This window comes from Carcharhinus amblyrhynchos, chromosome 1, assembly GCF_965287045.1.
Source record: "Carcharhinus amblyrhynchos chromosome 1, sCarAmb.v2.hapA, whole genome shotgun sequence".
Lineage (NCBI taxonomy): Eukaryota > Metazoa > Chordata > Chondrichthyes > Carcharhiniformes > Carcharhinidae > Carcharhinus > Carcharhinus amblyrhynchos.
In genome coordinates, this window is record NC_137324.1 from 82,530,445 (window position 1) to 82,552,320 (window position 21,876).

General features: G+C 41.8%; 1 protein-coding gene across 1 annotated transcript in view; it reads right to left on the minus strand.

The window, feature by feature from the left end:
* LOC145349747 (gamma-aminobutyric acid receptor subunit beta-1-like) overlaps nucleotides 1–21,876 on the minus strand; it is a 245,306-nt gene that overhangs the window by 51,132 nt on the left and 172,298 nt on the right. Inside the window, exon 5 of the mRNA XM_080198284.1 lies at nucleotides 15,029–15,111. Within this exon, the coding sequence (XP_080054410.1) occupies nucleotides 15,029–15,111 (83 nt within the window). The remainder of the gene's footprint in view (nucleotides 1–15,028; nucleotides 15,112–21,876) is intronic.

Sequence of the window (21,876 nt, forward strand, 5' to 3'; positions counted from 1 at the left end):
GTTTCAGTTGAACTTGCCTCCACCTCACTTCCAGGCATAGAATTCCAGACCTGGATCACTTGCTGTGTGAAAAGTTACTTCTTATATCACATTTGCTTCTTTTCCCAATCGCTTTAAATCTGTGCCCTCTCTCGATCCTTTTAGGAGCCAGAGCAGTTTCTCTATATTTACTCTGTCCAGCCGCCTCATGATTTTGAACATCTTTATCAAATTTATTGTACATTTTTCATCTTTTTTTTAAATTTTATTAGTCACAAGTAGGCCTACATTAATATTGCAATGAGGTTACTGTGAAAATCCCCCAGTCACCACACTTTGGTGCCTGTTCGGGTACACTGAAGGAGAATGTAGCATGACCAATGCGCCTAACCTGCACATCTTTGGACTGTGGGATAAACACAGTAACAAGTCTGACAACACCAGGTTTAAGTCCAACCGATTTATTTGATAGTAAACTCACAAGCTTTCGAGGTTTCCCTCTTCTTCAGGTGAATGGAGAGTTCTGGCCTCAGACAGAGCATATAAAGCACAGACAGTTTACAGATTACTGATTAGAATGCGACTCTTTAAGAGGAAAACCTCGAAAGCTTGTGAGTTTACTATCAAATAAATCGGTTGGACTTAAACCTGGTGTTGTCAGGCTTTTTATTGTGTTTACCCCAGTCCAACGCCGGCATATCCACATCATGACTGTGGGATAAAACCAGAGGAAACCCATGCAGACACAGGGAGAACATGTGGATTCCGCACAGACAGTGATCCAAGCTGGGAATTGAACCCGAATCCCTGGCACTGTGAGGCAGCAGTGCTAACCATTGTGCCATTTTGAATTGATAAATGATATACTTCAGTATCATAAGTTCACCATTGTCTTCCAATGTATTTTTCACCTTCACTTGTTCTTAGGCTGTTCCTTGGGAATGAGAATGACTTACTTCCACTCTGGTTTGCTGGGGTCTAAGGTGGCTGATGAGTCCAGTGTGCGATCTGTAGACTCTGCTACATGTGAGGCAGATGGTGCTTGGAGCGTTGGATGGATGAGTTGTTAGGAGGTTCGTGTGCTCTCTCTGACATCTCGATTTTCTCTCTGCATGTTCCCAATGGAGTCTCTCAATGGGTTAGGTACCTTTGCAAATAAACTATGTCTATTTTGGATGGTCACAAGCCAGGGATTCTCATGAATCAGCAGAACGTGTGATCTCTTCAGGGATGCTTTGAAGGTATTTCCGCTGTCTTCTTGGGAGTCTCCTGTTGCGATCAAGTTCCACACGGAGCAGTTTCATCAAGAGTCTGGTGTCAGGCGTATAAACAACATGTTCTATTGAATGGAGTTTGTTTTGGTTGATTAGTGCTTCTATGCTGAGCATATTGGTTTGGGAGAGGATGATGAATTTGGAGGTTCTTGCGAAAGCACCTCTCCAGTACTTGTAGGTTATCAGCATTACTGAAACATATAGAAGTGAGCGTTTCACTGCTACCTGCTGGTCTCGGGTTTGAAATCCTGGTCTTCAAATATTTTTTCCCTCAATCAGTTGAAGGCTGAGCTGGCACACTAGAGGTGAAGTTCATCATCTATGTCTATGCTCCAATGCATTATTATTCAGATCGACACTATAATGATCATATCAGAATACAACATTATTTCTCTAATTCACCATTCATTACTCATAAATATGTACCATAATGAAACACAAATTGTCAAGGCAATTGCACATTTAAAATATGAATTTACAAAAAAATTAACATAATATTTTAATCAAGTGTTTAACAGGTCAAATAACATAGTTCAACAATAACTGTAATGGTTATGGTGCTCGTTCTCTCATAATTAGCTTTTGCCATTCAAGAATTAGCTAATGATATATCATTGATAATTAGATTTTATTTATAAGCATATGCAAAGCAGAGAATGTTTTTAACTCCCTTTCAGAGTAGTTGTTTGCCAGTTAAGAAAAGTGTACGGGTCATTCCAAATGATTTGTTCCAGAGCAAAAGGCAAGCCATATAGAAATGCCACTGTATCTTTTTTTTGTACCTTTTTCTTCCTAAATGAAAACTACAAAAATGATAGCAGACAGTTAGACTTTAATGTCCTTTCATTTTCTCTATGTTTGCATCAATGTTTTATTGCAGTGAAGTATTTATCATTTATACTTACACTCACACAGAAAGATCACTGGCTGCCTTATTCCAGTTCCAGGAAATTGGGCTGACAATGTATTAGAAAGGTTGTATATCTTTGAGGAAAGCGGAAAAGTCTCAATAAACCACCCAGCTGTGAAACTTGCTAGCTTCCTCTAGCTGACAGATCAGAATGTATATGGGGTAGGTTTGCATTGTATTGCCTCAATCAATGATCATTGTGGATAAACTGTCCAAACAATGGAAACACAAAGTGGGGGTTTTTAATAAATGGAGGCCAATCTGCAAATGTCAGTTTTACTCCTGGGCAGTAAGTTGAATATTTACCTCAATACCTTCTTATTCAGAGCAAAATACCTGCACTGGTTGTTTAACAGGAATTAGGGCTTTAAAAGTCACTGTGGGGGGGGGCAAGTGGGTTAATTTCTGAACAAATGAAATCCAAGAAATGGAATAGTTCCTTTTCGCTCCTGGCAAATAACATTCCAAAGGTGTGCAGGTTAGGCATATTGGCCATGCTAAATTGTCTGTTAGTGTAAGGAGGATTAGCTAGGGTAAATACATGGGATTGACGGGATATCCCCTAGGTGGGATTGTGATTGGTGTAAGCTCAATGGGCTGAATGGCCCTCCTTCTGCACTGTATGATTCTATGACTTCTATGGCTCTAAAACTTATGGCTGTCAAGAGGATAGTTAGATCAAGACAGTGAACAAAGATCTCAATCAAGGATAACTGTAGTGTTGACATCTGTCAGAATAGAATGACCCATTTTTCAGAATAGTTTTGATTGAATCTGACAATCTTGTATTTTAAGTTATTTTCCTTCCTGTCCTTTAGGCTACTTCACATCATGTAACATTTCTCATCATAGAGAGGGTAGTTCACCTGGTCAAAGAACATTGTTACAGTCTTGTCCCCAATCATCAGGGCATATGATAATGTCATAGATTTACTGGTTCTCGTTGCATTATTTCACTGAGTACCTAGCAAAGTCTCACCTTGGCTCAAAAGGTAGCATTCTTTCTTCTGAGTTAATTGTCAGTTACAGAAATATCCGTTGACCTCGGGTGGGAATTTCAGTGAGGCCATAAAATCTCACCCTATACGGACTTTGCCATGTTATCTAGTCAGCAGTAACTTGTAAAAATAAAGAAATGCTTCACTGAATGGGGATCAGTTTCAAAGGATCAGATGTAGCCAAGGTTCTGATTGCCTTTCAGGTGGATGTTAAAGATCCGCAGCTCTAATGCAAGAGGATCACAGAGTCTTTCCTGTGTTCCTTCCCCCTCACCAATGTCTTCAAATCATATTGCTTCTTGTGGGGTTCTGAAATTATCCACATAATAACGGTGACTGTATAGTGCATTCCTTTCTAGAGAAGTGATTTGGGGGATATGATGCAGTGTTATTTGAATTCACATCTTTTTGAGCCTGATTAGTCAGGCTGAGATACGGGATTTCTGAGGGCTGATAATGGATGGGCCATTTGTAATACTGAGCACAAGTACATTTGAAGTGGCCCACAAGGCCAAATGGAGCCAACCAGCAGGAAACCACTCCGTGATGACATGGGCCTCAATTCTTAAGATGATGTGGATATGGCCCCTGCAACCTGAATTGATAGGGAACACACCTCTGCCAACTCAACAGCCCTGATGCCATTTTATGCTCTAACGAACACTGATTGGCTCAACATGGGCCTGCCACCCCTCACTCAGGTGGAGGTCCTATTTTAGAGAGCTATCAGCCAATCAAATTAGCTGGCTGTTCTCCAATTTCTGCTGTGAACCCCACCAACCAAACTCAGACAAGCTTCGGGAACTGGAGGCGCAGGTTAAGTGAAAGGTATCCCAGGGCATGGAGTGGGGAGGAGGCCAGGGATCTCATCATGGGGGCAATTGGGAGCTTGGGGATAGGTTAGGGGGTGGAAGGAGGTCTGGAGGTTACCTCGCCTTAAGGCAGAGCTGCCTCCCAGTCAGAAGGGGGCTTCTGATCCAGACAAGCCACTACCTCCCCTTCCAAGACCTAGATCAAACATTCTATAATTCCAGGTTTTCCCTTGCTGTGGGCAGCACAATGGCATAGTGGTTAGCACTGCTGCCTTACAGTGCTAACCCGGGTTCGATTCCCAGCTTGGGCCACTGTCTGTGTGGAGCTTACATGTTCTCTCCATGTCTGTGTTGGTTTCCTCCGGGTGCTTCAGTTTCCTCCCACAGGTTAGGGGCATTGGCCATGCTAAATTCTCCCTCAGTGTACTGAACAGGTGCCAGAGTGTGGCAATTAGGGGATTATCACAGTAACTTCATTGCAGAGTTAATTTAAGCCTACTTGTGACACTAATAAATAATTAGAAAAAAAGAATCCTCCCACCAGCCTAAGCAATTAGGCTTGGCAGTAATAGGCCTTTAAATGGCCTTGTATGGGACCAGGGAAGACTCCTGTCCAAGACCTTGTCCAACCCAAGTGTAAAATCACTGTGTTTGGGGCAGGCAGGAACTCAGATGGAATCCAGTCTGAGCAATTTCATGATCCCTCCTGCCTCAGAATGTGCCCAGGGGTGGAGGGAGATGGGGGTGGAAAGGGGCGGAGGTGGGGGGGGGTGGGGTACGGTGGGGGGTGGGTGTAAAATTCTGGCATGATATTAGAAAGCATTACATATTATTTAGAACTCAGAGACAGGCCTTCCAACAAAACATATCAGTGTTGGTGTTTTTTATTCCATGAATCCCCTCCCACTTTACTTTTTCTCACTGTATCAATCTATCATGGTATTACTTTCTTCCTCATGTAATTATCTAGTTTTCTCTCTCCGATGCAAATGAATTGAGTAATGATGCACAGTAAAGAATAATGGGACAGAATTTTACAAGCCCTCGGACTGGTTTGTACGTGGCAGGTGAACATAAATTTTTCAGAGGATCTTCCCACTGGGCTGTCACCTACCCAACTTCTCCACAACATTATGCTGGGTTAGGCAAGGCCTAGGCTAACCTGGCAACCATTAATTCAATTGAGGCCTTTGTGGCCAATTATTTACAACTAAAAGGGCTGTTTCCCAACCAACCTCAATTTTGGTGGGAGGCGTTCAGAGCAGGGCGGGTAAAACTGAACATCAACTCTGCTGAAACCTTGATGGTGGCAGCTCTATCAGCAGCCTCCTTTTAACAATGGGCATTTCAACAAAAGGGTCTGACTCCTGCTGGAGCTCCCTGCCTCCCGGGCCTCTCCACCAAAATCCCAGCTCAACTCTGTCCACTCCACTCATGCCTCACCCACCCTCCATATCTCACAACCCCAAAATCTCACCTGGTCCTGGACTTCCAGGACTTGGGGGTCTGTGGGCTACTTGCAGTACCAGTCCTGTCCACTCCCGGTTCTGGCACTACTGAGACTAGAGAGCTGCCAGCCAGTCAGCTCTCTGAGTCAGGATCGTCTCTTGACTAATAGGCAGAAGTTCCACTTTTAGTAACTTAACTCTCATTGGAGCATCAAATGGCTACAGGACAACCACTATGGGGGAAGACGTTTTTGATGCCGATTTCTTGGATGACAGGAAAGGAAACCTCATCTGAAATATCCCAGCCATGGTTGGGTTCCAAATTGCTGCCACTCGGCAGGTGATTCCCACAGTGCTGTTTCCTCATCCAATGAAAGTGGCCATACATTAACCCTTTAATAGAAAACTGCATGCAAGTGCCATGCTGCTCGAGAATTTATAGTTGACATTATGCAACCTTCAGCAGTGATGAATAGAAATATCATTGAAAGCGACAGTCGAGAAGTAACATTCTGATTTGATTATTTTCATTTAAGGCTCCAGTGTCAGATAGGACATTACGTTGAATGGGGAGGTTAGAGATGAATGTTTATTCCTTGTGGTCTGTTTTGTCTTAGCACCATTCTGTCTTTGCAGTCACATCCTTTCAACTTATATGAAGAGTGACATCCTTAACTGAGGAATTTCATGACAATCCTTAAAGTGGCAAAAAATCATTAAAAACTGATGGCAGGTGCAAAAGTGTACATTGAAACTGTGGTGTGATAGGATACAGCATGTGGTAGGATAAAGAATGATACTGCAGGATCAATGACAAAGTTGAATCTATTGCAGAAGCCAAGCTTTTTTCTTATTTGGATAAAGTAAGAATTGGAGACTACAAGATGAGTCCATCACACATAGTCCAGCTGTAAACCTGTGTCACATTGCCACTTATTCTGCTCAATTTTCATATCATAATTCGTGAGCTAAGTTGAATGACAGTCAGAATATCATTCAGTAATAGTCGAGCAGGAATGAAAATCATTGCTCAATAAAATCAAGAAAGGCAGCAATAAACAAAAGGGACAGGAGAATCAATCATATCACCCCAAATTACTTATTAAAAAATCCCTCCCTGCCACCACCTTTCTTCATCGAATTAAGCAATGCACATATGACAAGAAATAAGATTATTGAAGTTTTACCGACACAAAAATGACAATGTTTGCAGAAAGAACATTGAACTTATCTCATATATTCTGTCCTTAAAATGCCTGCAACGATGTCTTCTGCTGTCCCGAACTGAGTGGATTGAGTTCATACAGCTTTCCAGATTCATCATTGTTACGTGAGTAAACTGAAATTTACAGATTACAGCTCCTAGCATTTATCAGAACAAAAATTTCCAGAAATAGTTGAGACTGACATCAGAGTAGACATTCACAGAGAGTTTCAGGATTTACTATTTTTCAACCCACCAACATCCAATGGAATGTTACTAAGAATGAAAACCCGCAAGGAAATCATTTTTAGGACTTTGAAAGTTACTGAAGATTATCTGTTAAGGGTTAACACCAAACACAAGGAACAGATTTAATCCTTCACCATTTTCTGATTTTCCTGTAAAACAATTTACCTCAGTTGTTTATAGCGTGCTTCATGTGTGACACAAGAAACCACAATTTTCAAGAACAGCATTTACATAAGAACATAAGAACATAAGAAATAGGAGCAGGAGTAGGCCATCTAGCCCTTCGAGCCTGCCCCGCCATTCAATAAGATCATGGCTGATCTGTTGTGGCTCAGTTCCACTTTCCCGCCCTCTCCCCATAACCCTTAATCCCCTCTCTTATCAAGAACCCATCAACCCGCTTCTTAAAAATATTTAGCGAGGCAGCCTCCACCACTTCAACGGGCAGAGAATTCCAGAGATTCACCACCCTTTGAGTGAAGAAGTTCCTCCTCAACTCCGTTCTAAACCGCCTCCCCTTTATCTTGAGGCTGTGACATAAACATAGAACAATACTACCGATACCGCAGACTGAAATAAAGACAGAAAATGTTGCAAATGTTCAACAAGTCAGGCACCATCGGGATACACCTGAAACCTTAGGCAGAATGTTAGCTCCAGAGGAGGCAGGACCGGAGGTGGTTGGACCTACAATTTCCATTGTTGGGGCTGCAACCAGTTATAGAAACTTGGAAACTAGAAACAGGAGTAGGTCATTTAGCCCTTCAAGCCTCACCATTCATTTTGATCATGGCTGATCATCAAATTCAATATCCTGATCCTCCCCCCACTCCGATATCCCTTGATCCCTTTAGCCCCAAGAGCTACATATAATTCCTTCTTAAAATCACACAACGTTTTGGCCTCCACTATTTTCTGTGGGAGTGAATTCCACACATTCACCACCCTCTGGGTGAAGAAATTTCTCTTCATCTCAATCCTAAAAGGTTTATCTCTTATCCTCAAACTATGACCTCTAGTTTTGGACTTCCCCACCATCTGGAACATTCTTTCTGTCTAATCCTATTTGAATTTTATAAGTTGCTATGAGATCCCCTTTCATTCTTCTAAACTCAATGAATATTGTTCTAGCCGACTTAATCTCCTCTGATATGATGGACCTGCCATTTCAGGAATCAGCCTAGTAAATGTTTGCTGTACTTCCTCTATAGCAAGGACATTCTTCCTCAGAAGAGAATACCAAAACTGCACAGGTGTGACATACCAATGCTCTATACAATTGCATTGAAACATCCCTGTCCCTCTATTCAAATCCTCTTGTTATAAAGGCCAACATACCATTTGCCTTCTTTACAGCCTCTGTACCTGTGGTGCCAAGAAGGCCCACAGGATGGTGGAGCAAGTGTGTCCCGCAGAGAGGACTTGGGCTGTTCACAGAGGGAGTTGGGTGGGAATGGGATCATATGTTTTATACAGCAGGTAGGTCAGATGAAATGGAGGAAACTATCTCAGACAGACAGCTCCCTTTATGCAAAGGGCACTCCCCAACGATAGTACCCAACTTCTCTCCTGTCCTCTCAAACTTTTTTTTTAAGAAAACAGTCTGCCTGCTCCTGCCTTCTGCCCATACCAACCATGTTATGGCCTGGGCATCATTGGGGAGAACTGACTTGTTAACAAGCTCAATTGACCCTTGCTTATTTATTTAAATATTGTGGGCCAGCTGCTAATTTTGGTGCATGCCTTGGTTTGGGGGGGATGGTTGGTGGAGTGGGGTTGGCATCCACCCTACTGTATTTGTCCCCACCCTCCCCCACTGATGAAAACATGCCTGGTGGGGGCAACTAAAATTCAGCCCATTAAAAGTATTAGTGAACTACCACAAGTGGGCAGTGCCTTTGAATCTGTATTTTTTTCTGGCAACGAGAAATATTCCTTGATATATTTAAGAATAGTGATCAATTTTATCAATTGAGCTGAAACAAATGCCTCACAAAAAGATAATAATTTGTAATAGTTCACTAGTACGAGTAGATTTCTTGGCTAGAGGTGAAGGAAATCTGTTTTGTGCTGAACATAATTTTGTTCTTTATAATTCTGCAATCTTTTGTTCTGGTAGAACAACCAACGTCAGATTGTGTTGGAATTCACAGCACAACCCAACAGAAACCTTCAAGCATTCATGCAGAAATTTTGATAGAAGAGAATCATGAAAATAAAGAAAGAATGATAGCCAAGAGGTAGAGTTTTTTTCTTCTCTCCTATCTCCTCCTACCCTCTCTCCCTGCCTGTCTTTTTTTCCTCCCAGGCTTTGTTTTCAAAATTCAATTTTAGTGAAATGTTGACTTGGGACTTATTTGTCTCACTCCTTTGGTTAGAAGTTAGAAAATCTGTCTCACGAGTGTACTTAAATCGTATTGAATTTTTTTCAACTGTCTGGTGATAGGAGTAATTAGCTAGTTTCAAAACTCATGTGATTAAAAGAAAATGTGAACATCAAATGAGAATTTCATTCTGTCTCCTGGCTTTTCTTTTTGGTTTAATGCTTCTTAAAATGTTTACAGAATACAAAACAAATGTTAATGTTAGGTAATCCATTCACTTACCTTAGCTCCCTAACGTTATGTCACTATCAATCAACGACTAATAATTTATTTATTGGGATTCTCATTGCAACTCTTAACATTTGCCATTGGGTGGCACTGTATCAGTGCATTTGTTAGAACGAGGTGAACATCTTTTGAAGGATTTTTTAAAAACTTGTTTTGTTGACCAACCTGCCCACCTATTATTTCATTCTCACTGGAGTACTTCTTTGTGGATACTCCTCAATGAACATGTCTTCTGACTGGCCCTTCATTCCTGTGCTCCTCTGTCTCTTTCCCATTCACTTTCTTCCTCATTTCCTTTTTCCTCCCTTTACAACCTGTTCCTGGGCTCCATGCAACCTTTCCTGTCCCTCTTCCGTACCTTATCTGAGTTCCCTTGCTCTTTTTACTTGCTCATCCTTGACCCCTGTCTCTTTATCAACCCTTTCAACTTTAATCAGCTTTAATGCCTCAGTTACATGATCCCATTTTATACCCAATTGACCAGGGCCAGTCTCAGGTCTGGCCTCAGATCAATGTTAAATTAACTGATTTTAGCTGATGCAATGGAATGGTTGCTGTATGTTGGCCTCTGCATCTGAATCACAGAATTGTCACTTTACAGAAGGAGGCCATTTGACCCACTGTGTATGAATAACTCACTTAATACAATTTCAGAGCATTCTCCCTGTAACTCTGCACATTCTTCCTTTTCCGACAACTGGCTAATTCCCTTTTGAATGCTTTAGTTGAACCTGTCTCCACCACATGCTCAGGTAGTGCATTCCAAACCGTAACCTCTTGCTGCCTAAAAATGTTTCTCCTCATATCACTTATGCTTCTTTTACTAATTACCTTAAATCTACACCCTTTTGTTCTTTATTGTATTGGGACAATTCCTCCTGCTTCACTCTGTCCAGATGCCTCATGATTTTGAATACCTCTATCAAATCTCCTCTCAATCTTCTTTTCTTGAAGGAAAACAGCCACAACTTCTCCAATTTACCTTCACAAACAAAATTCCTTATGCCTGGAACCATTCTCATGAATATTTTTTCCACCTCTCTTCAATGCCTTCACATACTTCCTAAAGTGTGGTTAAGGATGGGGTAAAGGGTCAGGGCTTGATTTGATTCGATTTGAAAATATGTCCATGTGTGTGTTCAGGGATATCAGATTAGAATAGAGTTGGGCTCAGCTGTCATGTTTGCCAAGACTCTCTGTCAATGTTCACTGACATGTTCCATAATACTGGAAAATTATCATTATCCATTGACTTTATCTCAACAGAAGTTAGCACATTCATAAAGCAGCTAAAAGGAAAACAATTTGGACAAGGACACCAACCATCACCCACCCATCTAGAGAATGAACTTCTTTTATTCATCTCTGAAAATCAATTGAGATTAATTGAACCAGTGATGGTACTGATTAAAAACAGCTACCCATTGGATTCATTGGACATCCCCTGAGATTAATTATGGGAACTTCCAATTCTTTCTAACCTAATGGCAAGTTGGATCCAAAACTGACTCAGAGACAAAGGGTAATAGCAGGTGTTTTTGTGACTGGAAAGCTTTTACCAACAGTTCCAATGTTTTCATGTCATAGATTTGGACTTGAATGTCAGGTTATGATTAAGAATATTTCAGACAGTATAAAAATTGGGCATGTGGTTGATAATGAAGCAAAAAGCTATAGATCGCAGGAAATTATCAATGGTGAAAAAGGGCCAAATGAGGTTCAGTCTGGTAAGGTGTCAGGTAACGTATTTGGGGAAGGCATCAAGACAACAGAACACATAATTAATGGTAGGATAATGAAAACATAGAGGAACAGAGCTCTAAAGAAGTCATACGGATTTGAAATGCTAACTTTGTTTTCCTCTCCATAGATGCTCTTCAGTAGCATTTAAATATGGATAGCCTCCGGTTGCAGCACGAGTATGGCAAAAATTACTGGTCTCCATTAGTGAGGATCTGGGGCAATGACCACACCGGGGAGCTCAGTTCGACTGAAGCCTCAGGTGGCTGGGGACGTGACTGGGGTAGTGTCCATCGGGCATTGTTCACCTGGCTGTGCCCCCTGGCACCAAAGCAGTGCCCACCAGGGACCATGGCAATGCCAGTTGGGCACTGTCAGTGTGTTGGGGCAATGCCAAGACAGTGAGGACTGATGGGGGGCATGATGGGTAGGAAGGGCTGTGCAGTGGCGGGGGAGGGGGGGTGGGCTTTGCAAAAGGGAGCATGCAAGGTTAGAACATAGAACATTACAGTGCAGTACAGGCCCTTTGGCCCTTGATGTTGCGCCGACCAGTGGAACCAATCTAATGACCCTCCAGCCTAAACTATTCCAATGTTATCCATATGCCTATCCACTGACCATTTGAATGCCCTTAAAGTTGGCAAGTCCACAACTGCTGCAAGCAGGGCATTCCACGACCTTACTCTGAGTAAAGAACCTACCTCTGACATTCGTCCTATAATTACCACCCCTTAATTTAAAGCTATGTCCCCATGTGTTAGCCATCACCGTCCGAGGTAAAAGGCTCTCACTGTCCACCCTATCCAATCCTTTGATCATCTTGTATGCCTCAATCAGGTCACCTTGTAACCTTCTTCTCGCTAATGAAATAACCTCAAGTCCCTCAGCCTTTCCTCATAAGACTTTCCCACCGTACCAGGCAACATCCTGGTAAACCTCCTCTGCACCCTTTCCAATGCCTCCACATCTTTCTTATAATGCGGCGACCAGAACTGTACACAATACTCCAAGTGCGGCCGCATCAGAGTTTTGTACAGTTGTAACATGACCTCATGGCTCCAAAATTCAATCCCTCTACCAATAAAAGCTAACACACCGTATGCCTTCTTAACAACCTTATCAACCTCGCTGCCAACTTTCAGGGAGCTATGCACATGTACCCCGAGATCTCTCTGCTCGTCAACACTACTAAGAGTCCTTCCATTAGCCCTATATTCTGTACTCCTGTTACTCTTACCAAAGTGAATCACCTCACACTTTTCTGTATTAAACTCCATCTGCCACCTCTCAGCCCAGCTCTGCAGCTTATCTATGTTCCTCTGCAAACTGTAACATCCATCCTCACTGTCTACAACTCCTCCAACTTTGGTGTCGTCAGCAAATTTACTAATCCATCCTTCTACACCCTCATCTAGGTCATTTATAAAAATGACAAACAGCAGTGGCCCGAAAACAGATCCCTGAGGTACACCACTTGTAACTGAACTCCAGGTTGAAAATTTCCCATCAACCACCACCCTCTGTCTTCTATCAGCTAGCTAATTCCTGATCCAAACTGCTAAATCACCCTCAATCCCATGCATCTGCATTTTCTGCAATAGCCTACCATGGGGAACCTTATCAAACGCTTTGCTAAAATCCATATACACCACGTCAACTGCCTTACCCTGATCCACCTCTTTGGTCACATTTTCAAAAAACTCAATAAGGTTTGTGAGGCACGGCCTATCCTTCACAAAACCATGTTGACTATCCCTAATCAATTTATTTCCCTCTAGATGAATATAAATCCTATCCCTTGTAATTCTTTCCAAAACTTTGCCCACAACAGAAGTAAGGTTCTCTGGTCTATGGTTGGAGCATGAAGGGGGCATTTAGGGGGTTATGGCTCAGGCAAGGGGACCCATTGGGAGTGCCCTAATGCCCAGATGCTCGTGACCCATTTCAGGGAGGGAGTGCAGGAACATGCCACCAGTGATGGGGGGAAGGTGGTCCCAATTTCTGTGGGCGGAGGGACATAAGGCCCAATTTTACCATCAAGTTATGCTCATTTTCAGCTGTGAAAACTTGGTAAATTTGGATGGCAGAGCGGGTGAGAGGATAAACATTCTATCTTCTTTTTCTACGCATGCATAATTGGAGGGTCTGATTGGAGCTGCAGGATTTTGAGCCCCACCCACAGGCTTGGGCAGCATGATTTGGAATCGCTGATATTTTTTCAGGCAGAGTGCATATGGGAGTGCGTCAGAATGGGTCTAAAAGTCGGATCTGAAATATTCCCAGTTTCAAGTCTGCGCAGCACTTAGAATCAAAATGGCAAAATAGGGCTCATGATCTAATTGATTGGCGGAATATGCTGGAGATGCTCAATGGCTTACTCTTGCTCCTATGTAAAATGAAAGGACTAGTCATCAACTTCAGGAAACATCGTGGAGGACATACTCTTGTTTACATCAATAGTGATGAAACGGTGAAAGTGAACGGTGAACGATGAAGTGATGAAATAGTGATCAAGAGCTTCAAATTTCGAGGCATTCAGATCACCATCAATATGTCTTGGACCCACCACACTGACACTATAGTTAAGAAAGCTCATTAACGCCTCTACATTCTCAGGAAGGTAAGGAAGTTCAGCATGTCGCTACAACTGTCACCACTTTTTACAGATGCACCATAGAAAGTATCCTTTCTGGTTGTATCACAACTTGGTATGGCTCCTGCTCTGCCCAAGACCACAAGAAACTACAAAAAAGTTGTGAATGTTGCCCAATTCATCATGCAAACCAAACTCCCATCCATTGACTCTGTCTACCTTTCCCGCTTGCTCGGCAAAGCAGCCAGCATAATTAAAGACTCCGTGCACCCTGACATTCTCTCTTCTACCTTCTTCTGGCAGGAAAAAGATACAAAAGTCTGAGGTCAGTACCAACTAACTTAAGAACAGCTTCTTCCCTGCTGCTGTCAGACTTTTGAATGGTCCTATCAGAGAGTAAATGATTTTTCCCTTCATCCTACCTGTAACTGCAACATTACATTCTACACCCCATCCTTTTTCTTTTTCCCTATGTACTTTACAAACAGTATGCTTTGCCTATGTAGTGCGCAAGAAATAATACTTTTCAATGTACCCCACTACATGTGACAATAATAAATCAAACCAAATCAAATCAAAAATTGTGCCTTATTTTATCTTGCTGTTTTAAAACTATTTCCCTGCATGGAAAGATTTATTTTTCATTGATCGTTAATATTGTGGCTATTCTTAAAATGGATGGGCACTCACGGGTGGGATTTTCTGGCTCCCAAACCAGAGAAAGCCAAATTTTCCTGTCCCACTTGCAATGACACCCATTAGTGTCAGGGCAGGAAAATCCTGTCCTTATAACATTTTGAAGTATTGGGTTCAATGCCAAATGCTCAACTACCATAAAGAGGTAAAGGAATTATGCTAATGAAATAAAATGACTTACTTCCTTTTTGAATGCATTTTATATTTTCCAAGACTGTGAAACCAGCTGTACTTCACACAGCTGTGTTTGAGCTGGATTTGAGCTTCAGCCAATTCTGCACCCTGCATCTGCTAAACGGTAAAATTGGCAAGGAGAAAATCCGAGCAAATGTCATCTAAGGTATAGGTTTCCAATCAAATCTCCTGATACCATGGCTTCTGAACACAGCAAAAGTAATTAGTATTAACAGTCTATTTTCTATTAATTAGTTGTTACATTAATCACAATGCAGCAACTTGATGTCAATCATTGCTGCTTTCCAATGAACCAATGAATATAATGGGAATACTTACAGCTTTCTATTTCAAGTGTGCAGTTCTGTTCATCCAAGGGATATCTCCTCAGATCCATCATACATGCTGCTGTGGTCGTGATTCTGTAACAAAAGAATAGAATAGAATAACAGTTTCTGAAAATCCTTGTAACAACGTTGTTTGCAATTTAATGCTTTGCATTTTGTGCTATGCATTTGACCAGATCACGAAGGATTCATGCGAAATAACCCAAATGAATTCCAGTTCAGAGCTTGTTCTGCATGACTTGGGGAACAGAAAAGGAAAATCCTGCTGAACATGAAATAGCTACAGCATCAGCTCACTTACTCTCCTGATAAATCTACGAGTTACTGACGTATCAGCTTAGATCAAAAGACATAGGAAATACAATTACTGGCAGTGGGTGGTAGCTAAGTTAAATATATATTCCATAGTTATCCACATCGCTTCGAGAAACACTAGACTCAATTTTATAATCCCCTACCTTCTAATTGATGGAAACGTTGGAGTCTAAATTATCCAGAATAAGCAACTCCCTCTTATTCCTGGCCATTAATATTTTACAATGCCAAATTAGGCCAAGGTTGGGTTTCTTGTATTGTTCCTCTTCTATAAAAGTTAATCAGAATGATTTGGCCCTGATGCTCTTTCTGTACTGGCTTATATCTGGTATAAAGTTCAACTTCTTGAGGAAATTTTTGTGGTTCCTGTTAGATGGTTTGTTTCCTAAGTGTTGATACCCAGCAGGCATCAAATGAATTTGATTTGATTTGATCTGACTTATTATTGTCACGTATTAGTGAAAAGTATTATTTTTGTGTACTATACAGGCAAAATATACCACACATAGAGAAGGAAAGGAGACCGTGTAGAATATAGTTTTACAGTCATAGCTAGGACGTAGAGAAAGATCAACTTAATGCAAGGTAGATCTATTTAAAGGTCTGATGGCAGCAGGGAAGAAGCTGTTTTTGAGTGGGTTGGTACGTGATCTTAGACTTTTGCGTCTTTTTCCAGACAGGAGAAGGTGAAAAAGAGAATGTGTGGGGTGTGTGGAACCCTTGATTACGCTGGCTGGTTTCCCAAGGCAGTGGGAAGTGTTCAGTGTCAATCGGTGGGAGGTTGGTTTGCGTAATAGAGTGGGCTACGTTCACAACCCTGTGTGAAACGTAAATGGAAAGGGAGTGAAAGGTAACAAGGGGTTGATAAAACCCTTTATGTTAAGCTGCTATTTCAATGGCAAATGCACTCACTAAAAACATTAGATTGTTGTTTGGGAAAAGCAAGACAATAGTTTTTATAATAATTGACAGTTTAAAAATAAGATATTGACAATCTTTTTTGGACGTTAGCATGATGTAGAGTTATCTCAGGGATTTAAAGCTGGAATGGCTGACTTGGAAAAGGCTGCAAACTGGGATTTCAGGCCTGTGAAGCTTTGCCACTGCTATTTTGTTGAAACCTCTTTGATTGATGCAGGATTTTAAAATTTGTCTGCAGCAGTGTTTGTGTTTTTAGCATAAACGTGTGGATCTAGTTTATTAATTAACAAATCTTATGTTATCCTGATAATTATCCTGTACAGGCCTGAAATCTCAGCTACATCCTTGTACTGTAGGCCAACTTCATCTAGTGCAATGACCTTAGCGGTGTTGAAGAATACTCATGTTGCTGACTGTGACATACAGATCCAGACTATCTTGAGGATGCTTCCTCCTCCATTAACTTGTCCAGCTGCTTGCTTTCTCTAATGTACCTCTGATTTGGTTACTGTGGCACAGATGCAGGCATTCATATTAGTTATCATTATAGAGATGTATATTTTACAATAGGATTGATATGTTACAAAATGGACGACTCATTGCATGCAATGGACATGCTAGAAAGCTGAAACTGTTTGCCATTTTGAAAGTCCTTCACAGTCTAATGTCTTTGTTTTATATCTTTGATTCTGCATGGGATAACAGTGATAACTTGCATATTTTGAATAAATATCATTTAGCTCTTTATAAATGACTAACAAATCCGCCCTTCTGTTGTTAATTCCAGAGTTGGAGTTTAGGGAAGGAAATCTGCTGTTCTTACCCAGACTGGCCTGCATATGACTCCAGACCCCCAGCACTATTGTTGACTCTTGATTGCTTTTTGAAGTGGTCGCACAAAACTGGTCATCCATGAGGCACTTTGGGCCATCAGCAGCAGAATTGTACTCAACCACAATCTGTAAGCTCATGGCCTGGAATATCCTTCACTTTACCATTTCCCCTTATCATTTACCACTTCACTATCCTTCACTTTATCATTCCCATCAAACCAGCCAACTAACCATGGCCCAATGAAGGGAATAAGAGAGCATGCCGGAATAGCAAAATACACACAAAAATGAGGTGCCAAGTTGGTGAAGCTACAATATAGGATTTCAATCATGCTAAACAGCAGAAACAGCATGTGACAGACCAGCTATGTGATTCCATACAATAGATCAGATCAAAGCCTTGCAGTCGTAAGGAGAAGAGGAGGCTTCAGGAACATTCTCCGCCTCAATGATGGCAAATCACAACATGTCAGTGAAAAAGATTTGATTTGATTTATTATTATACGGGCAGCACAGTGGCACAGTGATTAGCACTGCTGCCTCACAGCACTAGGGGCCCAGGCTCAATTGTGGCCTCGGGTCACTGTCTGTGTGGAGTTTGCACATTCTCCCTGTGTCTGTGTTACCTCTGGGTGCTCCAGTTTTCTCCCACTGTCCAAAGATTTGCCAGTTAGCTCGATTGGCCATGATAAATTGCCCCATAGTATTAGGGGGATTAGGAGGTTAAGTATGTGGGCTAACAGGGATAGGACCGGAGGGTGCAGTCTTGATGGGCCAAATGGCCTCCTTCTGCACTGTAGATTCTATGATTGTCACATGTATTAGTATACAGTGAAAAGTATTGTTTCTTGCACTCTTAACAGACAAAGCATACCACCCATACAGAATGGAAGGAGAGGGTGCAGAATGTAATGTTACAGTCATAGTTAGAGAAAGATCAACTTAATATGAGGTTGGTCCATTCAAAAGTCTGATGGCAACAGGGAAGAAGCTGTTCTTGAGTCGGCTGGTAGAGAGTGTCAGTGGGTGGGGGGCTGGTTTGCGCAATGGACTGGGCTTTGTTCACAATCTTTTGTAGTTTCTTGTGGTCTTGGACAAAGCAGGAGCCATATCAAGCTGTGATGCAACTAGAAAGAATGCTTTCTATGGTGCATGTAAAATCGGCCCTGGCTGCTACAGGAAGACAGTAAAAAGTCTGACAACACCAGGTTTAAGTCCAACCGATTTATTTGATAGTAAGCCTGGTAGTTAAACCTGGTGTTGTCAGACTTTTTACTGTGTTTACCCCAGTCCAACGCCGGCATATCCACATCATGCTACAGGAAGGCTATGCACTGGAGTCCCAAAATTGCAGAGTAATCTAGGCCACAGCTTAGTAATTTGGATGAAGTGGTTCGCAGGATGGGGGTCATGGGGAGAGTGGTGTGGGTCAGCAGCAAACACAAAGGCTGTCAGTAGCCCCTTCCCACCTTTCCAATATTCAGTTCCTTGATAAAGCATTGAATGCCTTTAATTGAGGACACAGGCCCCACCTTTGACCCTTAGGAGGCAACAAGCTGGTCTTGGCTGCCATGCATGCTGTACGGTGACAGATCTCCCCACACTGTGTTAATCACTTCAGAGCTTCAATTGGTGGCGGGGCACAAAGGTCAGCCATGCACTTTCCCACCCAGAACCTAACTCCGGTGGAGGCAGGAAAGCAGCGATGTTTCCTTCCCACCTCCAAGCTCTCCACCATGGAGGGCAGAAGATTCCACCCAGTGGTGCTGACATTTTATCAGAAATGTTTGTGATGTAATAGGTTTTAAGCAGGTCCAGAGGAAAGTAAAATGGTGCAGAGCTATGGTGGTGGGGATGGTGTGGAAAGAAGAAAAGGAAGGCCTGTGATAGAGTGGAATGCAGGAGAGTTTAAATGACAATGTGGGTGATGGTAATGGGATATGTAAAGAAACAAAAGATGGCTGTAGAGGAACTGTAAAAGGAAACAGCAGAATCCTCACCAAAAAATAAAACTGTTAAATTCAATGTTGAGTCTAGAAGATTGTATGGTGCCTCATTGAAAGCACGGCTGTTCTTCGAGCTTATGTTACATTTCATCAGAGCACTGTAAAAGTCCAAGGATAGAGAGGCCAAATGTGATAATTATAATGATAGGTGATTAGAAGCATGGTGTCACCCTTGTGGAGTAAATAGAGTTGTTCTGCAAAATGATCTATGTTAGGTCTCCTAGTATACTAAATTGAAAAAAACATATGTAAAATGATGCTTCACCTGGAAGGAGTGTTTGGGACCCTGTAAGCTGGGAAGGAAGGAGGTAAAAGGGCACCTTTTGCACCTCCCTTGCTTTCATGGGAAGATGCTATGGGAAGGAACAGCGGGGTGGACCAGAGTGTTGCAGCACGAATGGCTCCTTGTTGAAAGGAAAAGGGAAGATGTATTTGATAATGGCATCATGCTGAAGGGGTGGAAATGGAAGAAACTGTTCCATTGTACGAGGAGGCTGGAAGGTGAGGACAAAGGGAACCCTATTGGTGTGATTCTGGGAGGAAGGGGAAAGGGTGAGAGCAGAAGAATGGGCAATAAAATGGGCAGTCAGCTGATTATTTTTATTTCCTCCCTCTCCTCTCTGGAAGGAACTGATTTATTTCAGGTTATGGTTGCACAGCAACCGACAATCCTGCAATTTTTCACCTAAGTAGCTGTTGCTGATGTCTGACCTACCCAACAGTCACACAACGTTGACACATGCACACTTCAGAGCAAAGGTCATGGAATAGCCTTGGCTGATATTTCTCTTCCATCTCACTACAGCCTGTTGCCAATTGTAACATTCCAAATCATGTGATAACCTAGTTCAGCATAAGCCAGTTATTGAACCTTGGACCATCCTTTCTGTATAATTCAATATAACATGTAGTAGGTGCATTATTTAACATGGTGCCATTAATGTCGCCCATTAGATGGTTCACCAATTACTTGAAATATTCCTTCACTATCTGATTGCCTATCCGAGGCAAACCAACTTCTAACAGAAACCAGAGGGTGATGGTCAGCTAAGGCTAGAAATTAAAAATGGCCGCCCCATTCAAAATTCAATGCTGTGGTGTAGCAGCTGCCAGAATGTATATGGAAGGATATTCTTTCTCATTGTAAGTTCTCCCTGATAATGTAATCATTTTCCCCACTACCCTGTGCACATCAGTGAGCAAATATGGAATAATAGACTGTCATTGTGAATTATGAAGATATATGTTGTCACAAATTGGTTTGGTGCCAGTTTGTGCATGAGTAGTGTAGTAAGTGTAACAAATCTAAAATCTACTGACACTTCATGGAGCTAAGTGTTAATGTTTGCAAAACCGGAAGTTTTTTTCAAATTGAAGAGCCTAATTATTTCCAAGTGACATACACACCTTCACAGGATCACGCTTAGAGCATTTTGGTACTAAAGGACTCAATTAAAATGTATAGATTTATACAAAACATGAATGAGTAGGATCTGAATTTTAAAAGATGTGAAATCAATGAATTACTATCACTATATTATGCGTGACTTCAGGAAAAGGAGATCAGAGAATACAAATGAGAATGGGGAATATAAATTTTCTTTGTCAGTTACCCATGACCAATACACATGTATTGGTTGAATAATCAATGCAGCACTTCAATTATTTTAGTTATTATCTAGCACCTTCAGTCAAGCTTTGATAAATTCACCGTCTTCCAACATTATTGTCTCAGACAATTGTCCAACTCCACGTTAGATGTTATTGGAAGCTAGGTCTAATTTAATATTGTTTCAGATTAAAAATCCTTGACTGTGAAATTCAGTTCTGAGGTGCCAGTTAGAAGGCAAATGAGGTCCATGCTGCTTCTGTCCGCAGTCAATCTGACCCACTCTGAATGCTGTCTTAGTGTGGGCATTACTTGGGTCATGCACGGTAGGCAGATTGTGAAATCTGTCAGAATTGAAAGCTGAGTTGATGCCTGACTTGCCATTTTTAACTGTGGCCCTTTGCTAACACCCTCTCTTACACCTGCACAGCTGAATGAGTATTCAGCAGTATGACGGATACCCTCACCAATGCTGTTTAAAGGAGTCATCAACGACTTTGATGTTATTTGCCTATTACTTTCTACTGGCTCTTACTGAGCTTACAGAAGAACTGGTTGCTTGGACTCACTGGTAAAGTCAGCAGAGAATGGGCTGCGTGTGAGGACGACATTAGCTGCTGCTAGAAAGAAAACCATTTGCTCCCAGTAATGGGGACTGTAGTTACAATACCCCCTTGGGTTGCAGTATCAGGGGAGATGGAGCAGAGGCAGCCAAAAAGATGAACTGCTCTCAGAGGGAGGAGGAGAATGAGGAAGGCAAGAACACCCAGCCAGAGGTCTTACCCACCTTGAGTCTTTAAGGAGCATTTCTCCATCTCTACCTCAACAAGGACAGGTGTATCCACTGTCTAAAATTCAGAACTCTGCCATGTCTTGAAAACATACTTGAAACCTCAAAGCATGGAGGAACACATTGCTGTAAATGGCCCTAAAGATGACAATAGTCCTGATTTTATTCACCAGTCAATCCTTTCAGGCTGAAGAGGTAACATATAAAATATATTATAGTCTTACTGCCTGTCATTGTGTGCCAGGAGAGGACACTAAATATCTCTGAACAGAGAGAAACAGGAATTCACATGTATCTTCACCATGGCAGGCTTCTCTGATGCTCAGGGTATCATCGATTGTAAACACGTAGCTTTGTGAGTACTGC